Source organism: Embiotoca jacksoni, unplaced genomic scaffold, assembly GCF_022577435.1.
Source record: "Embiotoca jacksoni isolate LCO1_2020_lvr unplaced genomic scaffold, fEmbJac1.0.p SCAF_11, whole genome shotgun sequence".
NCBI classification, from domain to species: Eukaryota; Metazoa; Chordata; class Actinopteri; family Embiotocidae; genus Embiotoca; species Embiotoca jacksoni.
Genome location: NW_027185241.1, coordinates 6960956 through 6981411, shown reverse-complemented (window position 1 = coordinate 6981411; position 20456 = coordinate 6960956). Strand labels below are relative to the sequence as shown.

At 42.3% G+C, this 20456-nt stretch overlaps 4 protein-coding genes across 4 annotated transcripts in view; 1 reads left to right on the top strand and 3 right to left on the bottom strand.

Moving 5' to 3' along the window:
• Positions 1-7724, top strand: part of chrnb2 (cholinergic receptor, nicotinic, beta 2) — a 20961-nt gene extending 13237 nt beyond the window's left edge. Inside the window, exons 5-6 of the mRNA XM_069142765.1 lie at positions 1992-3120; positions 5236-7724. Of these exons, the coding sequence (XP_068998866.1) occupies positions 1992-3120; positions 5236-5388 (1282 nt within the window). The 3' untranslated portion in view covers positions 5389-7724. The remainder of the gene's footprint in view (positions 1-1991; positions 3121-5235) is intronic.
• Positions 7725-8400: 676 nt separating this feature from the next.
• On the bottom strand, positions 8401-10332 carry s100t (S100 calcium binding protein T). Its single transcript, XM_069142768.1, has 3 exons — positions 10282-10332; positions 9040-9202; positions 8401-8934 (listed from the first exon to the last, which is right to left on the bottom strand). The coding sequence occupies exons 2-3, from the start codon at positions 9199-9201 to the stop codon at positions 8770-8772; spliced, it is 327 nt and encodes a 108-aa protein (XP_068998869.1). The 5' UTR covers position 9202; positions 10282-10332; the 3' UTR covers positions 8401-8769.
• Positions 10333-12031: 1699 nt separating this feature from the next.
• LOC138194212 (protein S100-A13) lies at positions 12032-17949 on the bottom strand. Its single transcript, XM_069142769.1, has 3 exons — positions 17798-17949; positions 12660-12783; positions 12032-12504 (listed from the first exon to the last, which is right to left on the bottom strand). The coding sequence occupies exons 2-3, from the start codon at positions 12777-12779 to the stop codon at positions 12349-12351; spliced, it is 276 nt and encodes a 91-aa protein (XP_068998870.1). The 5' UTR covers positions 12780-12783; positions 17798-17949; the 3' UTR covers positions 12032-12348.
• Positions 17950-18856: 907 nt separating this feature from the next.
• Positions 18857-20230, bottom strand: LOC138192137 (protein S100-A11-like). Its single transcript, XM_069139367.1, has 2 exons — positions 20102-20230; positions 18857-18991 (listed from the first exon to the last, which is right to left on the bottom strand). Exons 1-2 carry the CDS (start codon positions 20228-20230, stop codon positions 18857-18859), a joined length of 264 nt encoding a protein of 87 aa, XP_068995468.1.
• Between the last annotated feature and the right edge of the window lie 226 nt (positions 20231-20456).

Genomic DNA, 20456 nt, shown 5'->3' with positions numbered 1-20456 from the left:
ACTCAAAAGATGCATAATGAAATCACATACAACTCATTAAACTGACAATACTTTAAAGCCAACTCCCTGGTGAACTGATCCTACTTCCACCACTTTAAATAAGAACATCAATTAAATAACAAGTTGAATTGTGTAATACATGCCTGCCCGCAACCCATGACTGAATATGTCCACTGTAATCTCCTCACATTGCTCATGCTACATTACTACACCACCAAATCTCATGAGACACGTCAAAGAGTCAGTCATCTGCACTGCACACTCAGGTAGATGGGCGCATGCATTTACAGTAGATGTGCGGTGATACAGCAGGTGTGTACTGTTAATCCACACGAATGCACTCGCACATGAATGCATGCAAGCTGCTCTTCTGTCTTTCTGTCTCGTTAAATATGTAAACGTTTATGTGGTGTGCGTGAGGAAATGCTCGATAATCAACTCTATCTTTACATTTGAATTTAGTCTCTATCCAGGTAGTAAAAAGGTGGTGATGTCTACATTGTTATTCACATCACTTTGTAAGATATGCAGCTGTAAGTTTTAATTCTGCTATTGCTATTGTTATTAACATCTCAAGGGTAAAACATTTTCTACTGGACCCTACTGACCCCTCTCCTCCTTCCTACCGCCAACCTCTTTGCATAGTGTCCAGTCATGTACAGTTCACACAGAAACTCAGGAACCATCTAGTACTGTATGCTGGCATATTACTAATGCACAACATATTGTTTTTGTGTGTCAACTACTTAACGGTAACTACATCAAAGCCATTTATTTAGCTCTGGTGTTTTTTTTTACCAGGTTGTTAATCTATCCTTGAGTGAGCTGGGCATTATGGCTGAAATCAGCCATGTGGAAATGAGTGTACAATGAAGTGTATGTAAATAATAATAACACAAATTGATGTTCAGCACAGTGGTCTACATGTAAGCTAAACTCTAATGCATAATATAAAACATTTAACATTAACAGCATGTTTAGCTGATTACAATTTGCATGTCTGAGGGATATTAAGATGTTGCAGACCACTTGTCTTAATGTAATGGAAACTGAGTATCAGCCTACAGTATGTAAATCAGCTCATTGGAGTACAGTGATCTGTCTGGCCTTCTCCTCTTTCCCGGGCTGCTTCGGTCCTTACTTTTCTAAAGATTAAAAGATCCCTGACCCACCTCACCCTGGATAAAATGATCCCGTTAATCGCACGTACCCCAGGTCGGCCAGCTTTCCTCCAAGTCTCCGACGATTCAAACTGTCAGTCACTTAAACAGGAGGATTAGCACAGTTTAGGTCACCGCTAAACCTTCTAATTTTGAAGTCTCAATTTGATTTTGTTATTGAATTTGGAGGAAAGATGATGGTTCTTGCACTTGAGAAGGTGGGTCAACTGTGTAAGTGAAGTCAGAAATTATGAATTATCCTCTTGAGTATGTTATATCTTACAGCATTCTCCATCATCAAGCAGTTTTTTTCCCCTAAATCTGGAGCTAAATGGAAATCCAGTCTTCAGCTTTAATGTTGCCAGCTGACTTTTGATTTAGGTGTCTAACCTGATCTGTTTAATCTGACCCAGTCTGGCCTGAGTTGTGTTTCCTGCCTACACTGCACGTTAATTCAATCTCACTTCCTCGTTCATATAAGCAGGTTTGTGTGACCCTGCTTACCTGAGACACCTCAAAGTGTCATTCCCATAACCTCAAGATCCATGAGTTTGTGTGTGTGTGTGTGTGTGTGTGTGTGTGTGTGTGTGTGTGTGTGTGTGTGTGTGTGTGTGTGTGTGTGTGTGTGTGTGTGTGTGTGTGTGTGTCCTCACGCTCAAACAAACCTGTATTGCATAATGAGATGAGACATGTCACGTTCTCCTGACTCAGGGGAAACATGGCCTCTCACTGCACTTTTTGTCATTTAAATCATCACACTAAAGTCTGACTAGTTATGCTTATGTCTGAAAATATGTCTGACACCCATATCTCTCTCACCCTGTCTCTCAGTGCTGATGGGGTGTACGAGGTGTCGTTCTACTCTAATGCAGTGGTGTCCTACGATGGCAGTATCTTCTGGTTGCCTCCGGCCATCTACAAATCAGCCTGTAAGATCGAGGTCAAGCACTTCCCCTTTGACCAGCAGAACTGTACACTGCGCTTTCGCTCCTGGACCTACGACCGCACCGAGATTGATCTAGTGCTTCGAGCTGACGTGGCCAGCATGGATGACTTCACGCCCAGTGGGGAGTGGGACATCATTGCCCTGCCAGGCAGACGAAATGAGAATCCAGCCGACCCGACCTATGTGGACATCACGTATGACTTCATTATTCGCAGGAAGCCTCTTTTTTACACCATCAACCTCATCATCCCGTGTGTGCTCATCACTTCGCTGGCCATCCTGGTCTTCTACCTGCCGTCTGACTGCGGGGAGAAGATGACCCTGTGCATTTCAGTGCTTCTGGCTCTCACTGTGTTCCTGCTGCTAATCTCCAAGATCGTTCCACCCACTTCACTGGATGTCCCTTTGGTGGGGAAGTACCTGATGTTCACCATGGTTCTGGTCACTTTCTCTATTGTCACGAGTGTCTGTGTGCTAAATGTGCACCACCGATCACCCACCACACACACCATGCCCCCTTGGGTTAAACTGGTGTTCCTCAACAAGCTTCCTGCCCTGCTCTTCATGCGCCAGCCAAGGAACAGCTGCGAGCGCCAGCGGCTACGTCAAAGAAGGAGGGCACAGGAGCAGAAGGAGGGCGGGCGTGGCGGGGAAGCCGGGGCCTTGATGGTGGGGCTTGGGCTGGGGAGTGCTGGTGGGAACGGAGGTGGAACCTCCACAGCGGTGTTTGGCAAGGACGACAGTGACCCTTGTACGTGCTACGTGAACCGGGCGTCTGTTAAACAGTTTGGAGGGGACCTGGGAGGTGCAGGAGGGGGATCCATGGATGGTCTGAACAGGGTGAGGGAGAGCCGGGAGGGGGGCTCTGGAAACCTGCCGAGGGGGAAGCAAGCAGCAGGAGGTCCTGCTTTGACACAAGCCCTGCTGGCACAAGCCTGCCCGGGCTTTGAGGAGGCTGTGGAAGGAGTACGTTTCATCGCCAACCACATGAAGAGTGAGGACGATGATCAGAGTGTGAGTATTACATTATCAGTGTGAAAACTGATATCTTTTGCTCCATATCACAACCTGAAGCATGGGGGATATTTCAAAATATAAAATTTGCTTTAAAGCTGCTCAAATAAGATTATTTATATTAACATAGCTGCTAAATGTATTTTTGGCCCTTCATAGAAACGAACTTAGGCACCATTGTTCTAGTCAATAAGTTTTTTCCCAGTCAACTGTGTAGTTTAGTACATGTTGGGGGGCCCCTGCATTTCTGTGTAAACTCACCTCTAATCCAAGCGGAGAATCCAGTGTGGACAAATAGGCTCCTCTGCTCAAACGTCGTCGTTCATAATCCTCAATCAATTTTAAAAATCGTCCACACATACCTGCACATTGTACAGTTTGAATTTCAGATGATGCCATTTTTAAAGAACATGCAGAAAGTTTCCAGTAATCTCATAGTTCTTTATCCCTTTCATAAATAATTAAAATGTTCAATAAAAAGGAACAAACTTTTTTTCAGAACACTACGTGCTACGCGTTTTTCCAGTTCTTTTCTTCTTCATTCACTGTCATGAAAAACGAGCTTCATTTAGTTTAAACTAGCAGAGACAAGAAACACTCACCAGAGATTAAATCATCAAAACACGTCGAAATCTTCCCGTGAACAACAAAACACAATACCGCAAGAGGTAACCTCGGTCTTGAGTAACCTTAACTTTTAAGTATCAAAACAACTTTATTTTGTCACTGCAGGTAGCATACACACAGGTCTCCTTCCCTTATGCCACCTTTTCTTATTCGTTTTTCTGTCGCCATCTTTTTCTTACCCTTTTTGACTCTCTCAAGGTGCTCAGCGCCCCCTCTTGGGTATCTAGAAAACTGAAATTAATTCTATAATTTAACAGATTTATTTTTAATTTATAGGGTTTACATTAACAACAGGTCAGTTTATTAAACATGTAATCACAAACCTACATATATAAATCCCAATCTGCTGTTCTCCTCAGCTCTACAAAGATTAATAAGATTTTTTTGTTTAAATAATTTGACACAAACAGCCTTTAACAAAACTATAGGCTAAGCCTAATTTCAAAAACTCTATTTCTTCATTTTGATTGAAAAAAAAAAAAGAAGAAAGAAATAGTAAGTTTGTTTGACGATAAATCTTTAATTGCTGCAATTTAGTGCTCTGCCAATATATAGGCTATGTCAATATAATCTGCATTGAACACAAACAGTATCATCTAATAGCAGCTTGCATGCCATGCCACGCTTCAGATTCAGCTCTGTATTAAAATAAAGAAATCATCCTGACTATATGTGGATAAAATCCTGCCATAAATCATCCTCTTTTATGGGAATTTGTTAGCAGCCATGAAAAGTATCCCGAGCCACACAGATCAGTGCCATATCATGTTAAAGTGATGACAGAGCTGTAGAGCCGTGCTGTTTGAAATGCGGGGGGTACTACAACAGACCAGAATCTCATGAGACAGATCTTGTGACGCAATCATTGCACTCTGAATATTCAACACAGACATGTAATTATAGCAGCAGCATGACGTGTGCATAGAGAAGAAGTACAACGGGAAAGGAGCTGGAATAGAGGAGCCCAGACAACGGATTGAGATGGTATCTTTTATTGCTTTTCCTCAAGGCATCTGAGACCAGGGTTCTCTCCTTGAATGAAAGAAACTGACACGGGAATTAACAGCCCTCTGTAATTCTGTCCATCATCCCCATCGTCGCCATGCCGACCACTTTAAAATCCTCCCTCGCCTGGCACAGTGCATGGCTCGTCAGCCCTTCCCCTCCCCCCTACACTCCCTACTCCTCAAGTTATCATCGCGGGGGTTACAGTGTCAGAACACCCTCTGTCTTTTTCCTCCATCTGTCTCTCGTCTCCCATGTCCTTCTCCGCCTCCTTGACTTGTGTCAGACCTCATCAGAGCTGTGTAGCAGAACGAGTCTCCGTTCACATTAACCCTTCACCTCCATTAACCGTGCGCATAGTGAAAGGCAGAGGGTTAGACATAGAGGGAATGAGAATGACAGGATGTGTGGAGTGTGATTCTGTCCACCTTAATCTCTCTCTTCACCCCGTCTCACACCTTTTTTCTCCTTCCCCATCCACAGGTGAGCGAGGACTGGAAATATGTTGCCATGGTGATTGACCGCCTGTTCCTGTGGATCTTTGTGTTTGTGTGCGTGTTCGGCACAGTGGGCATGTTCATGCAGCCCCTCTTCCAGAATTACACAGCCAAGACCATCACCAGCTCACCGGGCTGACCATTCCCGAGCCACGAACACGCTGACAGACAGCTCCCTGACCAATCAGCACAGCAGGACAAGGGCCGGAGGTGGGGGGGAGGGGTGGGTCTGGGTTTTATTGCGTCTACGGAATTGGAATCAGAACTGGTACTGAACAGCAATCACATCCATTACCTTTATAGTAACGTTTTTTGCAACAAACAACTGTTTTTCTTGTATGAAGATAAAGGAAAACACCATCATACTCTTACCTGCAGTTTTTTGTCCAGATGCTAAATGGACTGACCTCCCCTTTCTGGTGGAAAGGTCTCTCCCTGCTCTCCTCTTCAGCCAGTCAGGGAGTGAGGATGCTCTGATTTACTCCTTGTTGAACCTTACGCCAGCCAAACAACACTTTCCGCCAGACACTGACTGCTTAATTGACACACGACATGCCTGTCGTCAACGATGACTGGCATTGCTCATTCACAAACTTGACTGATGTCAGTATCAGAGAGGGAAGGGAGGTTCATACTGAGGTTCTTATTCTTTCTTCTTTTCTTTTTTTTTTTTTCAGAAATCCACTGTCAGTGAACTGATTCAGTATATTTTATCATAGCATAGCAGCTTACCACAGTATAGCATTGAGTATATATCATTAAGACTTCTCTATGTGTTAGCTCATGCAAGGGTCTGTTGCTTACAAGAGAGGCTATGGTGTGTTGTATGATTGTATAGATATAACAAGAATGTGATATAAACTGTACTGCACAGCCTGTGATGCGCACACTAACACAACACATCTAAAAGCAACATATTGTGAGGGAAAATACATAGAGGAAACTTATATTAAAGAAGGAGTCGGGTCACGTTGTTCCATGAAAGTCAAAGGGATAAAGTAATAGATTATGCATGGACAGTTTTTTTGCTTAGAGTGTTGTGCACAGGAAGTAGAGAACAGCTGCAGCCTGCTGTGTAAGAGTGCGCAGCTGCAGTGAGATGAACCTACAGCTCCCGAGAAAACGAGAAATCTGAGCCAAGATGGTGGACAGGACCTCCTTGACGATGAACAGTGGAACATGATTTCTCCAAAATGGAGTATTTAGAGCCAAAAGGGGGCAATGATCAGTATTGGGAAAAGTAACATGTATTGGTGGATTGATGGGGGTTTTATCATGAATATTAAGCAGTTATGTCAATTAATATGTAGTTTCACAACTGTTTATTTTCTGTCATTGCTCTGATTATCAAATCAGATAAAGACAGTGTCTAACTTGTTTTCTTTATTTTGTTTTCTCCTCTCCTCTCCCCACTTTCTGCAGTGGATTCTGTTCATGGATGTAATGTTCAGAGCATATGCATATACGTGTGTGTGTGTGTGTGTGTGTGTGTGTGTGTGTGTGTGTGTGTGTGTGTGTGTGTGTGTGTGTGTGTGTGTGTGTGCGCACTTGCGTGTGTGTCTGCCCCATATCCCAATGTATTATCACATCTGTGAGATACAATGTTTAAAAGTGCATAATTCTATACCTGTCTCTGCCACCCTTTTAATTAATTTCTGCCAACCTCTCTCCAGTCCTCCTCCCCCAATCTGGTCTTCCATGGACACACATTTTTGACAGTTAGTCCAATTAGAATAACAGTAATCACTAACTCATTGAGGCTGTTTTCTATTTAATCATGGCTGATTTGTCTGATTTCCATAATCTACCCAGGTTCCCTGACAACCATGCAAGATGCATGGCCTTTTCAGGTGGACACGCAGAGGGGCATGAATTAAATTTTCAATAAACAGGAGAGAATGCCAACAGAGCGAACAGTAAAACAGACAAATAAGGCAATACGATATACAAAATCACAAGCAGAACAGACAAACAGAGAGGAGGAGTAAAGCAGGATGTAGACAGAGACAAAGGACTCTTAGTGTTGTTAATGCACTGGGAAGACACTATAAACCTCTGAAAATAATGCTGTCTAATCCCCGGACACTGTCATTCGCTGCGAGTTTCGCCCAGTTTTTTACAGTCCTGTGGCCAAGCCTGCAGCTCAGCTCAGTTCTGGACTGGGAGCTGTCTCTCTCTCTCTGTGTGTCTCTGGAGGATGGGATTACCCATCAGGATCCTCAGCAGATCCTGAACAAGTGTGAAAAGCCTATCAGAGACCTGTGAAAACTGTTGGCTGTGTGAGAAAGTGCTGCTGTCCACTCTCTTTTCTCTCTCTTTGACCTTTACACTATCCTTCCTTTCTACTCACTTCCCCTTTCATCCCCCCCTCCCCTCCTCTCCGCCCCACCATCTTTCACCTTCCCCTTCCTGACTCAAAAATCTGCTCCTGTGCACACCTTAACTGGCCCAATAAAGGTTGTAGGTTCAGATTAATCCATGTATGTCTGTGTGGCATGTTTTTACTCTCTCACACACGCATACATAGCCTGTACTCTGCAAATTACTGTATTAGCCATTTCCCATTAATCTTACACCACATGATGAAATGAGAGAAAGAAACATTTCCGGGCTTTCTAACGTCAAAGCTAACTTCCTTTCCAAGTACTCGAAAACATGCACATACCAACACACTTACACAGTACTTTCTTTTGATAGGAAGCAGGGCTTTTTAAACAATCATGGGTGTAGGGCCCAGTCAAGGCCACTTCAGGTTCACATTATTCTACTGTAAAAACAGGAATGTAGGTCGAGTTATTACCTGCGCATACAAACCTTTTGACTTTTTCAGAGCAGAAGAACAGTATAAACTTCACACCACCACAACTGTAACAGTCACTTGTATCTTATACCATACTTAAGTATGACTACTGATGCTGTGTATATCATAAATTTGACATGGATACCAGATATCTAGCTCTAATTTACACTCCTCCACCTCCGGCATATATATTTATTTTTTCTATCCATGTGGCAGAGCAAATTAGGAGCACTTCAATAATCTCCTCTCAAAACTATTGGATTCAAATGAGGGCCACTTGCTGCCACCTGGTGACCAACATTTGTTCTTACTTATTTCTGCTAAAATAAAGCACAGCCAACGTTGCATTGTTAAACTTCACATTTATTATTTTCCAAGTGGAAATCCTTCAGCTTGAAGGTGTAACAAAATGCATGAAAAGAAACAGAAAGAGAGACATACACATATTCAACGATAACAGGTGTTGAAACTGACTTAAACTCTCCAGATTTTCACGTTGTAACAATAAAACAGTTTTGAATGGATTGATAGGACCTTGCAGACAAATACAAACACATCCAACATTTACAGCTCAAGTAACTATTGGACAACTGTGCGTGAGTGTGTGTGTATTTGTGCATGTGAGGTCCACAACAGGATGGGTCTTCGCTCCTGCTTGAACCGCTTCCTCCCTGGAGCATGTGGGTTTCCAGAGTGGACGTGTTTGTGCTGAGGACATGTTCACTTCTTCTTCTCCTGCTTGTCGTTGAACTCCAGGAAGAAGTCATTGCAGGCCACAGTAAGGGCTCCAACCAATATGATGAACTCAGTGAAATCAACCTCCCCGTCGTTGTTGGAATCCAGGTCTCCCATGACCTTATCTACTGCCTCTCTATCCTGGGCATTCTGCATGTGCGAGAATATGAGACAAAAATATTGTCTGCTTCTGTTTTATACACATAATTTATGTGTGCATTTTTTATCCCTTTGCATGTACATTTGCTTCCTTACCCCCAAGTAGTTGCCAAGCTCTGCGGTAAGCATCTCCTTGAGCTCAGCCCTGCTCAGTGTGTATTTGTCCCCCTCATTTCCAGAGTACTTGTGGAAGGTCTGGATCATGAGCTGCATGGCACTCTCCAGGGTGGAGGCGTTCTCTGCGTTGGGCAAAGACATTCTGGAGGGGGACAAGTGGAAGAGAGGGTTGAGAATACAGGTAGAGCAGTCCATGTCAGTACATGCAGAATGTGCTCTGTCAAGCATAGATGATAAATCCATAAGTTTAGACAAATCAATACCGGTTAAAGTCTCTTTTTGTCATGCTCTTTCTTATATACAAATGCAAATACACACACTCTCTTTTATCTCTTTTAGACACACTGCCAGTCCAGCTGATAGACAGACAGATAGATTCATGGACAAGCCCACATAGAATAGTCAATTACAGGCTACAATACCATCACCGAGATAGTTGCAAAACAGATCTGCTTTGTCTGTCCTGTGACAGGTGAGGTATTTTCCAGGGTCGGAAACCCTGCATACCCCCAGAATCAAGTTTGTTCTAATTGTTTCCTCATCAGGAATGTTTCCTCCCTGCCAGTGGTTCTGATAAGATTTTGCTGCAGATAAACTGATATTCTATCTGTTGTTGCTCTGCCCCAGTGTGCGGACCTGTCGGAGTCAGGACATAGTCAGCAGCCGGACATGTGAGCCAGCTGATAAGAGAGAAACTCTAGGCCAGTTCATCAGCCCAACCAGTTGAGGAGATATAACCGGGACTCACAGAGGCAACCTGATCAGGCTTTTACTTTAGCTCTACCGGATGGCAGAAAACACCGGAGACAGGTGTAAGTCTTTGCCTTTCTTGAACCTATATCACCTCTGAACTGGGAGGACTTTTCCTAACTGCCAATCACAGCTCACATCCGTCTTTTCTCATGGACACACTTTTCCAAAATGCCATGAATCAGCAGCCGGAGAAATGCTTGGAAGTGCATTTTTGGCAAGTTTTATCCTGCTGCTGTCCAGATAACAAGATCAACTAAGGTTTTATACCTTATCAGTGATTGAAGAGAAAACTTTTCCTGTCCTTGTTGCTGCTTTGGTCAAAGACTCTCAACAGACGGTCCAGTTACAGACAACATCATGCAAATATTCTTCTAGTGATAAAAGTCAGGAACCACCTCAGAGAAATGTAGACTGACAGTTTTCAGTGTTGAAATCGGTGCTCCACATCCTCTTATTCTTGTTTCTTACCTGAGTGGTGGATGAGTGCTAGCCTGTCGGTCAGGTGCAGAGGAAGAAGGCAATAGCGACTGATAAGGAGGATGAGGACGACAGCGTCTTAAATACATCCCTTACCCCACCCATCCCACTTGTCCCTTCCTCCTCTCTCCCTCCTTGCACCTGTTGCCCCTCTCCTCCTGGCCATCCCCCCCTTCTCATCCTCCTCCTCCTCCTCCCCACCTTCTCTGTTTACGCGCCAGACACCTGCCATCGGCTAAATGGACAGCCCTAAGATCCACCTGCCCCTCATTCCCTCAGTTTGTCAGAGATGATAAATACACAAAAAACACCAATGGTACTGTAAGCAAGACATTAAGTGAATTGAAATTTTCATAATATGACCGCAAGCCACAAGTACCCTTGTATACTTAAAAGTGGTCTTGTTATTCTCAGATTTCAACCTGCATCGAGGTGAAATAATTCAGCAGGTATTAAGTGTAAATAGAGCAGAATTAGTTTGCAATTGTCACACCTTGATTATCTCAGCTCACTAGACCAGCAGCATTTCCTGAGCACAATGGACTGTGGTGCAGTGACACTGACATATCACTTACTATGTTACAGCTGGCTATTGTGACGGTGGATTACCATGCTCCTCGGTTGTGCAACCATTTTGTACGTCTTGTCAAAACAAAGGAAAGGCTTTGAGGGAGTGCTAAAATAAATAGACGAAGATTAATGATATCATAGCTCTCGCAAATGCGGGTGGTTTTAAGCAGCAAAAAGAAGAGTGTCACAATAAGTGTTGGGGTTGGATGTTTACTGTAGGTGTGGGGGAGGGGAGAGGAGGGGGGAGGGGAGGTGTCATGCCTGATATAGTATCCAAAGGATCAGAGGAGCACCGATGAATGAAGCCATCACACCTGGCAGCCATGCAGAGAAATCCCCACACAAAGACCGCAAAACACACAAAGGAAGACACGACAATGCAAGCACACACACACATGCAGATTTTCACAAACATATTCACACCTTACGCTCCAAAACACATGTACTACATGCATACAAATGTGAAAATCACATGAAAAAAACTCAACTGCAGACACATTTGAACAGGAATAGAAAACATTCTTTAAATAGTTAATCATGTATCCACCAGCTTTAAAGTTGATAAATTGAGGCAGTGAAAGCAATGACAAGTAAATGTAGAGAATAAATGAAAGTCAGAGATAAATATAATCAGTTATATTGAAATGATTGTTCTACAAGACCATACTTATAAAAGTTTAAAAAAAAAAATCAACATTAATGCAAGTGCACTTTAATTTCAAGATGTCATAAAATGTGTGTTTGAAAGTGTCATGATTGTAAGAGCATCTTCTTATTTATATGTCTTTGATGCAGTATGCAGCACAGTGTGTGTGCATGCTTGTATGAACCATATGTGTGTATGTATAGTGTTGCAGAGTGGGGGATGGTGCACAATAGGAGGCGTATACTGTATGTCAGGATCTGGTTGCAATAGTTGATGCATCTAAAGGCCGCTGAGTTTGATTAGTCAGGGATGTCATAGCTATATTTAGCAAGTGTTGCAGGTATCTATATAGAAGGAGCAGGTAGCATTGCATTGCTGCCTGTAGGACAATGTCAAACCACATCAGATAAACAGCTGTACATGAATAGTGTTTCTGTTGGTTTTCCAGTAGATTTCAAATAGAAGTCAATGGGATTCATCAGCATTTAGACATTTAGACAACAACAAAAATACAAAATCCTGTAGTTTTAATATAAAGCTTTTATTTTGGAAAAACACAGCAAGTATCCTTTGTATATTTGACATAACAAAATGACTAGCTCAGAGTCCCTCAACGTGCCCTTGAGATTGGAGATCAATATGGTGTGACTGATAAAAGGTTGATCTGGACAGACATGTAGCGCAGAGCATTACACAGCTGGTTAACTCAGTAAAAATTATTATAGACTGCTGTGGTGTCTACAAAATGGCTGGAACATTTGGAAATGAGAAAAGATACTTAAAAAGCTCAAAAGAGGCTGTTTATTTGAAGATCCCCTGAACATCACAGCTTCACAAGCTGTCTATGATGTTTTTGCATTGGATGCGCACAGTCTGTCACTGAAGGAGTTGGCCACGTAGCCAACCAGATGGAGGTATTCCGTGAAGCTGATTTTTCCATCTTCGTTCTCATCCAGTCCCCGCTGCATCTCCTTGATGGCACCGGAGCTTTCTGTATCCTGAAAAAAACACCGAGGGATGAACAGGAGCAGATGGAGAATATTGTTATTACCCGAATAAATAACACTGTGAAAAATGTTCTTATTTTCTGGTGGATTATTTTTGTACAGCGAAGGATGATAGAAAAATCATAAAAAATGATTCATGCCCTTACCTCCATGACACTGCCGAGATTTTTCCCTACCAGTTTCTGGAAGCTTTTCCCATTTATGTTTTCCTTCCCCTTGGAAGATGAAAGAAAGGTGGTCACCACCGTCTTAATAGCTGCCTCCATATCTCTGTGAGAGATTGAGGCAAAGACACAAAGTGGAAAGGACAATTGGGTGTAAGAAGTGGCAAGGAGAGATATGGCCATATCTTAGACAGTCAGACTCTCAGACGTTATGCTGTTAGATGCAGCTCCTGTGAATTTCGTTATTATGAAAATACATTGACATTTGGCCTTGAGTGAATAAAAGGCTTTTTTTCATATTTAGTGCATCAATTGGTTGGGTTGCAGGAAGAAGAAATGTTGGCTGCACGATCTTGGGATGCCTGTGGACAGCTGGTTGATCTTTTATTCTATGCCATCACATAATACATGTATGTTTCATTTAGGTCTTATATGATACAAACAGTCAAAATTTTGACAGAAAAAGCAACAATTTAAATAAAAAAGACAATAATGTTGAACAATATTGTTTTGTTTTATTCGATAAATCAACCCTTGAAATTGTTTTGGAATTGTATTTGTTTATATGTGTGTCAACAAAGACATGGGAGAAAGGTGAGACAAACAAATGATATCAGCATAGAAGAAGAGGAGGATAGATGGAACGGGGAGAAAGGGAGGGACCCGGCCTGGAGGCTCTCCAAGGTAAACAGAGCGAAAGAGAGGGAGTGATGGAAGGCTGAAGAGGAGGGGAGTCTCTAAAGGTAAACACAATGGGAGCTGTGATCTCTGACGGTGGACATCTGATCCCCAAAAGCAAGCAGGAGGCTGTGAGTTCAGATTACTGCCTAATGCCCGTCTGTTGCAGCACACCTCCCCACACACCGCAGGAATACCCGACATGCTGCTCTCACGTATGAACTGAAAAACATCATCACCTGACCGGTCAACCAAACACCGCCAGACAGCCTGAACGCAAACATCCAATGCTTTTCTTATTGAGGCCCTCAAAAATAAAACTGAAATGAAATGCTTTTATATTTTCATTTGATGGCAAATCTGGTATGAAAACAATATCTATGTCCAACTTCCATCAGACATGTCACAGCAGTAGAGGCACACCTGTAAATAATGGCATTAATGATGATGGAATTCCAGTTAGCTGCTTCAGTTTCAGGCTCCTGGTATATTTTTTTCTGGTTTTCTGGGACACTTGAAAAGAACAGAGCCGTTATTAGAAACACCTGTGCTTCTGCTACTAGGACAAATATCTGCAAAGGAAAAGGCCAGTTGTGTCACATAATAAATGAAATAGAGGAGCGTTGATGAGAAAACTCCAGGAAGATCTCAGATAACCAGAAAATATATTAAACCTCTGTACATTCTCCTGGTGAAGTTAAATTGATAACGCCTTTTCAAACACACAAGCTGGGTCCCAGATCTACACTGCACAGTACACTGCATATTAGGTTTTGAGTGTGCAGTGTGTTAACTCTGGAAAAGTGACAATTTACAGTATAAATCAAAACTGAAAATTAAACTAGTAAAAGCATCTCACAGTTGTATGCCTCCACCAGCAACTCAAGACGCAGTTTACACCCGTGTCTGCCCAGAGTGAAGAGGAGATTTCACTTTCATAAGAATAATATGGACGTGAAGTCACTGTGACCACAACCATCTTTTCACTTCATCATACAAATCCAGGTGAATTTTTGTGTCAAATTTAAAAAAAATTCCCTCAAAGTGTTCCTGAGACATCATGTTCCTAAGCCTGGGACGGACAGACAAGCCACCAACACAATGCCTCCAGCCACAGCTGGTGTTGACACGGAGGCATAAAAACCCTCCAGCGTGTTATTCTCTCACAATGCAATGTCAGAACAACATGAATCAGCTCCTCACAGCTGCAAAAAATTAAAGCTGATTGCTGTGGTAAAAAAGATCCGGGTACACTTCAGAGAACAAACCACCAATTAAATCCTATTTGTTGATGTCTACCTGTGATGAAAAATTGGCAGTGGCATTCTGAAGTTTGATTGACATCCATCACCGCGTATATCATTTCCTTTTAGTATAAAATAGCTGTAAGAGTTTACTATTTGTTTATCATGCATAATTGTTGTGTAGTGTGTACTTGAGACACAACTACAGTTTGATTCCCATTAATGTTGCATTTTGTCCTGTGGCTTAAAAAAACAGTAAAGTATGTTGAAAACTGGAAACCCAGTATAATAAACAACATACTGTACAGTAGTCGATATTATTAGTGTGGAGTGTGATATGACATTGATTTCGAACAGTAGGTTAGGAAAATTACTGTGTGGCACATAATTGGAGCATATCAAATGTTATTCCTACAGGAATGAACAGGGTGAAGCGTTACAGCCAGTCCAACGTAGAACATAATGTATCCAGACACAATTCAGCCAACAGAGGGGTATTTCTTGGTTACTCCTATTTAGTTTTCTGTTGTCTCAATGGAGTAGAATTCCAACTACTAGCAGAAAACAAAAGGCCTGAATAAATGCTGCAGATACTTGAGCAGACTCGATAAGTATCAAAGCAGTGTGGGGTGAGGCCTTGTCGCAGGTTTTCCAGTGTGTATTGGAAACTACGACAAGGCCGCGGTGGTAACAGGATGGGTAATGATGATGAGTGCCCGGGATGATGTTGTTGGAGTAACTGTAGAAGCACGGAAATCTCCGATCTGACACAAATGTCACACCTCAATGCTCACACCGTGCACCTACACTGACCCATGAACAAAGACATACAGATGGACGGACAGAAACATAAAAACACACACAGAAATACACACACACACACAGATACGCACACACATCTAAAAGAAGGACAATGACAATTAGGACTTCTGTTGCATTAACCTAATTACTGGGTGAGTGAGAGCAGGCACCCAAACCCTGGATTTTGTTTCATGTCTCCCTGCCATGCCAGCACATCGACACAACACACACACACACACACACACACACACACACACACACACACACACACACACACACACACCTTTTTCAGCATACAAGTGGGCATCTGTCATGAGCATGCTGTTCATCATTATTTAATAGGTTGCTATAATTGTCTCAACACCTTCCTAACATCATCCACAAGTCGAACAGCATGGGAGCAGGTAGTCCTGTGTGTGTGTGTTGTGTGTGTGTGCCTATGTTTGTATCTGTACAGGCCATATATCAATATGGCTGGCAGGCCACCATCCATTAGTGTCTCTTCGGAGTGTAATGAGATGAACATGAACCCAAGAAGACATCAGTCAGAACTGGAGACTTCAGGGCGACAGAATGGGTAAAAAGGAGCATGTAGTGAGGTTTGTCTGACAAGAGTGAGAGGTGGCCTGCCCAATGTGTGCGGCGTACACATTTAAGTCTCATACAGTCTCTCAGGACATTCAGACTGAGAGTACGGAGATTGTGATTTGAATGACTCAAGTGGAATGAATGCTTGTGTGAAGCCCGGTTCATTGTGTTTTTGTGTTCTTTTTCAATGACTCCTTTGTGGTAATTTACTGGAATTTTGCACCATAAACATGGTTCGGTGGTTCCCAATTTAAAGCAGCATCTACTTGTGATCTCCAGTGGCATGTCTTGGGGTTATGTAAGTTCACAGAAGAGTGATACTTTACTTTTAGAGGCCTACATTTGCAAAACTATTGAGCAATTTACAAATGGAAAAAAAAGAAAGAACTGGAAGAACATTTGAAAGAATAAATGGGCTATCCGGTTTCTTACAATTCCTCAGACATATATTGTCACTCCTTAAAACGCTGTGACTTGATCTACATATTAAAAACTCCTGCACTATAGCTAACTTTAACTAATAAATGAATTCGGTTGATTAAATGTTTCTCATTAATGAAGTGAAAAGTTACGCAGTAGCAATTAGTATTTTGAGAGTTCTGGCAGTTATGTTCTGTTATAAGTTATTTGGCAAACTTTCTCTGCCTGAATTTGTTTTGCTTTGTCTCAAACTTTTTATGTTGCACTGACGCGAAGGAGATTTCCGCTCTCAATGGGGTTGAGAAAGGTTAAGTTATAACGAAAAAACAAATACAATATATGCCCTGTGTCAAATTGTATTGTGTATTGTAACTAGTGAATGTTTAAATTGTGACCTGAGGGGGCTGCAAACAATCTCTTAACACTAAATCATGTTGTTCATGAAGGTTACCTCCTTAATAAGATAAATATTGTGCAGGCTTTGGTGACTAATAGCCTTTATTCATGGTGAGTGATGAAACTAGGTGGGAGACTTGACATGTACAAACCGGTTCACAAGTAAACCAGGTAAGGCCACCCAAGCCACCCCCCTCATCACTTCTCTAAATGAAACAAACCGCCGGAGAAAAATGGTGATATCGCTCAGGCAGAAAGTTTTTAAGTCGATACCCTCACACCCAACGGGGTAGGGGCTCTGCGCCGACATCCCGTAGTTCATGAGCATTCATTAATCCCAGTCCCTGATCAGCTACACCCTGGTCGTATTGTTTGCGTTGGGTGTGACTGACTCACTTCCTCCGTGAGCATGTTACCTGTCATCGCCCAGGCCGCTATTTCTCCTCAGCGTCATTAACGACACCAGGTCCAAGCCATTCGAGTCTCACGACCGGAGTCTTATCATAACGTTAATAATTCAGACCGATAGGAGCCAAATCTGACCGCCGTTACAATGATCACACTATGACTGCTTAACGGGGCGATAACGGGCTCGGCGCATATGCCAAATCCAGAGAGCGCCGCGCGTAACGGAGCTGTTAGGGGCTTGCCCGTATTCCACATTTACATTTAGCCCTAGCTAATCCTGACAATTTGTAGGGCGACCAGAGGCAGGACTGACACACTGCAAATAAATAAGTAAACGTGACTTGAGACTCCGGTTTCTCTGGAAGTGTAAAGGGATTGGAGTTAGATTACCATGAACTCGATCCCTGTGGCCATCAAACTGTGACAATATGACGCTCGCGAAGTATACAAAATTGATGACACGGTGCCGAAAATGAGCTAAACTGATCATTTTCTAGGTTGCCTGGAAAAAAGTTTGGACTCGTCAGAAGAAACTATTTCATTGTTTAAAGAGGCTCTGCACAAAATAGAATAAACCAGACTCACCTTTGGGACAGGAAACAAAAGGAACTATCTCAGTAACTGCTCTCCTTCTTTCTCGCTGATCCTCCTATCCAGTCTTGTGCTAGATTAACCAGAAACACATCTTTTCCGTGATTTAACTTCTTTCTCCAGCCCTTTTTTTTTTTTTTTTTTTTTTTTTTTCATTGTCATAGGGCGTGTGCCTGGGAGAGAAGGAATGTAGAGAGGCGCAGCTTAAGCAACACAGCATTTTTTTTTTTTTCAGCAACATTGTTACAAACATTTCCGTTGTTCCTCAAAACAGAGTTTTTATGACAAGGTACCATAAATATATATAGTTTTTCTGTTATTTTTTTTTACACTTGGAGATGTCATCTCTGCATTTCGCACAGCTTATTTTAACACGTTATAACAAATGCGCGTTCATGTTCAAATGCGCGTGTGTTCTAAGCTTTCCCACCAGACAGATGTACCAGAGCCACACCCTGAAACTTGTGCAAATACTGGAAAAAGACAGTGTTGAGATGGAAAAAGGCATATTAAGTAGCTAACAAATGAAGGTCTGGGCAGCAGACTTTTTTTTTTCCATTTTATTAAGCTTTTATTTTTCAGTTTTTAAACATGAAATCTTGCTCTGCCAACCCCACACCTCTGTTGGTATTCTGGAGGAGGACGATGATTTCCAGGAATACCAAGAGCCAAGAATGCTCTCACTCACACATATTCCAATACACTCCAATTCTGCACCTTCATCTTAGACCTATGAGCCCAAGAAGCTGTGTCTGTGTGTGTGCATTCTGGGAAACAGCTAACCAGTTCAAATATGCTAAAACTATACAGTAGTATTCTGTAACAGTGTTTGGAATCAGTATGACAGCTGCTGGTAACAGAGAGTGGGAGGAAAGAAGTGCAGCCTACTGATAAAAAAAAAAAAAAAAAAAAAAAAAAAAAAAAAAAAAAACCAGCACTGCAGCTGACATGAGGATGTTATCTCATTTGGCTGCTTTACCGTTTTTGAAATGGTATAGCACCAAGACAACTGGGTAACACACATGGAACTGCAAAAGAGTATCTGAGGACACGCTATTGGCTGAACCCCCCTTGCTTGCTTGCAAGATGCCCAATCAGCTGCCAGAACTCCATGAAGTTGAGCTCGCCATCATTGTTCTTGTCCAATGAGCTCATAAGTTGATTGATGGCAGCAGGGTCACTGGCATTCTGCAGGAAAACAGGAAAACATACACATGTTTATACATGTTCTGAGAAAGGTTAAATGTTAACAGTTTGTAAAGTCAAACAACCCAGACCGTCACTGGATGATCTAGTACTTTAAAAGCAATGTGCTGAGGGAGAAGAAACGAAGGCAAGCTGACACCACTGGCACACACAGTTATAACAAGTTAATGCAACATCAGCAGGGGCGGTTTGGCACAAGAATCCATGGCTCTGTCCCCATCTAGTGGCCACTGTGATGATTTCAACTGTTCATGTTAGAGGAAATTCATGGAATTTTCCACACTTGGGAAAAGCAGCCTGTATCCTTTGTTGGGCCTCAGGAACTGCTACTTTCTGTCATTGTGTTCTTGATAAGTCTGCAGAGCGCAGACAACATAATCACAACAATACAATACCAGAGGCTAAGAGTGGAGTCTCTCTGGGATGACAATGCTTTCTTTATGAAAAACTCATTGTCTACGTGCAACATGTAACATGAAACATTAAATGTGGCGCCATATCCTGTTACAACATGAGGTGTAGCTGCTCCTTTCTGCTCAAGGCCACAGGCAGGAAAGAGTCAAATATTCCAAGTACTGTTGTATGACTCAAAAGTACAGAAAGACCACATCTGTTAAAGACTGCCCACATAAATAAATGATGACTAACACTTAATTACATGGTCACAGCAAAAAAAAAACTCCAATGTGGCATCCAGATGATACCCATTTCAACAAGACTCTGCCTTTGAAAGAAAACTATGACTTGACTCTGAAGTGTACTTCACTTGATACTCTTGACTGTCAAACTTGTAGCTGAGAACCGTAGCTCATAAGATATATGCGTGCACATGTGTACGTACACACACACACACACACACACACACACACTTCCCCTCCACAGCATAAACCAGCCTGTTTACATAATGTATGAATGATACATTTTGAAAGAACAGACAAACAAAGTAATTCTGTGAATATTTAAATGGGTGTAAAAGATATTGGAGTAAATACCCTCAACCTGCTGATTTGTATTAAACCAATGCACAAATACAGCTATAATAGACTGCTGCATTTCTGCAATACTTCTATTTGTTAAACCTTGAATCCTTACCTTGACAAAGGCAGGGAGCTCTGATGTGATTAGTCTGCAAAACTCATCTCTGCTCAGTGTGTCAGAGGAACCATCACTGCCAGCATAAATCTTGAACTGGGACACCAGCACACAAATGGCAGACTCCATCATAGGCTGAAAGACACAGAAGAAGGACCAGTTTTTCAGGGCAGAAAAGAAACAAAAACAGCTTCCTTATGATAAATATTAAATCCCTGGTAGGATAAAAGGCGGATAACAGCATCTTTAACTAGATATTGATCTGGAAACAAAGATCGTGGAGACTCACCAACTCAGATATGCGTGGGGGGTATGTTGTTAGGACACAAGTCTTTCTTGTGTTTTTATAGCCTAC

What these genes read in the sequence shown, in the direction of transcription:
- s100t (XM_069142768.1), bottom strand. Translation starts at nt 9,201, where the DNA reads ATGTCTTTGCCCAACGCAGAGAACGCCTCCACCCTGGAGAGTGCCATG. An exon ending in AGCTTGGCAACTACTTGGGG is followed by an intron (nt 8,935 to 9,039) that starts GTAAGGAAGCAA and finishes TCGCACATGCAG; the next exon opens with AATGCCCAGGATAGAGAGGC.
- LOC138194212 (XM_069142769.1), bottom strand. Translation starts at nt 12,779, where the DNA reads ATGGAGGCAGCTATTAAGACGGTGGTGACCACCTTTCTTTCATCTTCC. An exon ending in ATCTCGGCAGTGTCATGGAG is followed by an intron (nt 12,505 to 12,659) that starts GTAAGGGCATGA and finishes TGTTTTTTTCAG; the next exon opens with GATACAGAAAGCTCCGGTGC.
- LOC138192137 (XM_069139367.1), bottom strand. Translation starts at nt 20,230, where the DNA reads ATGGAGTCTGCCATTTGTGTGCTGGTGTCCCAGTTCAAGATTTATGCT. An exon ending in AGCTCCCTGCCTTTGTCAAG is followed by an intron (nt 18,992 to 20,101) that starts GTAAGGATTCAA and finishes GTTTTCCTGCAG; the next exon opens with AATGCCAGTGACCCTGCTGC.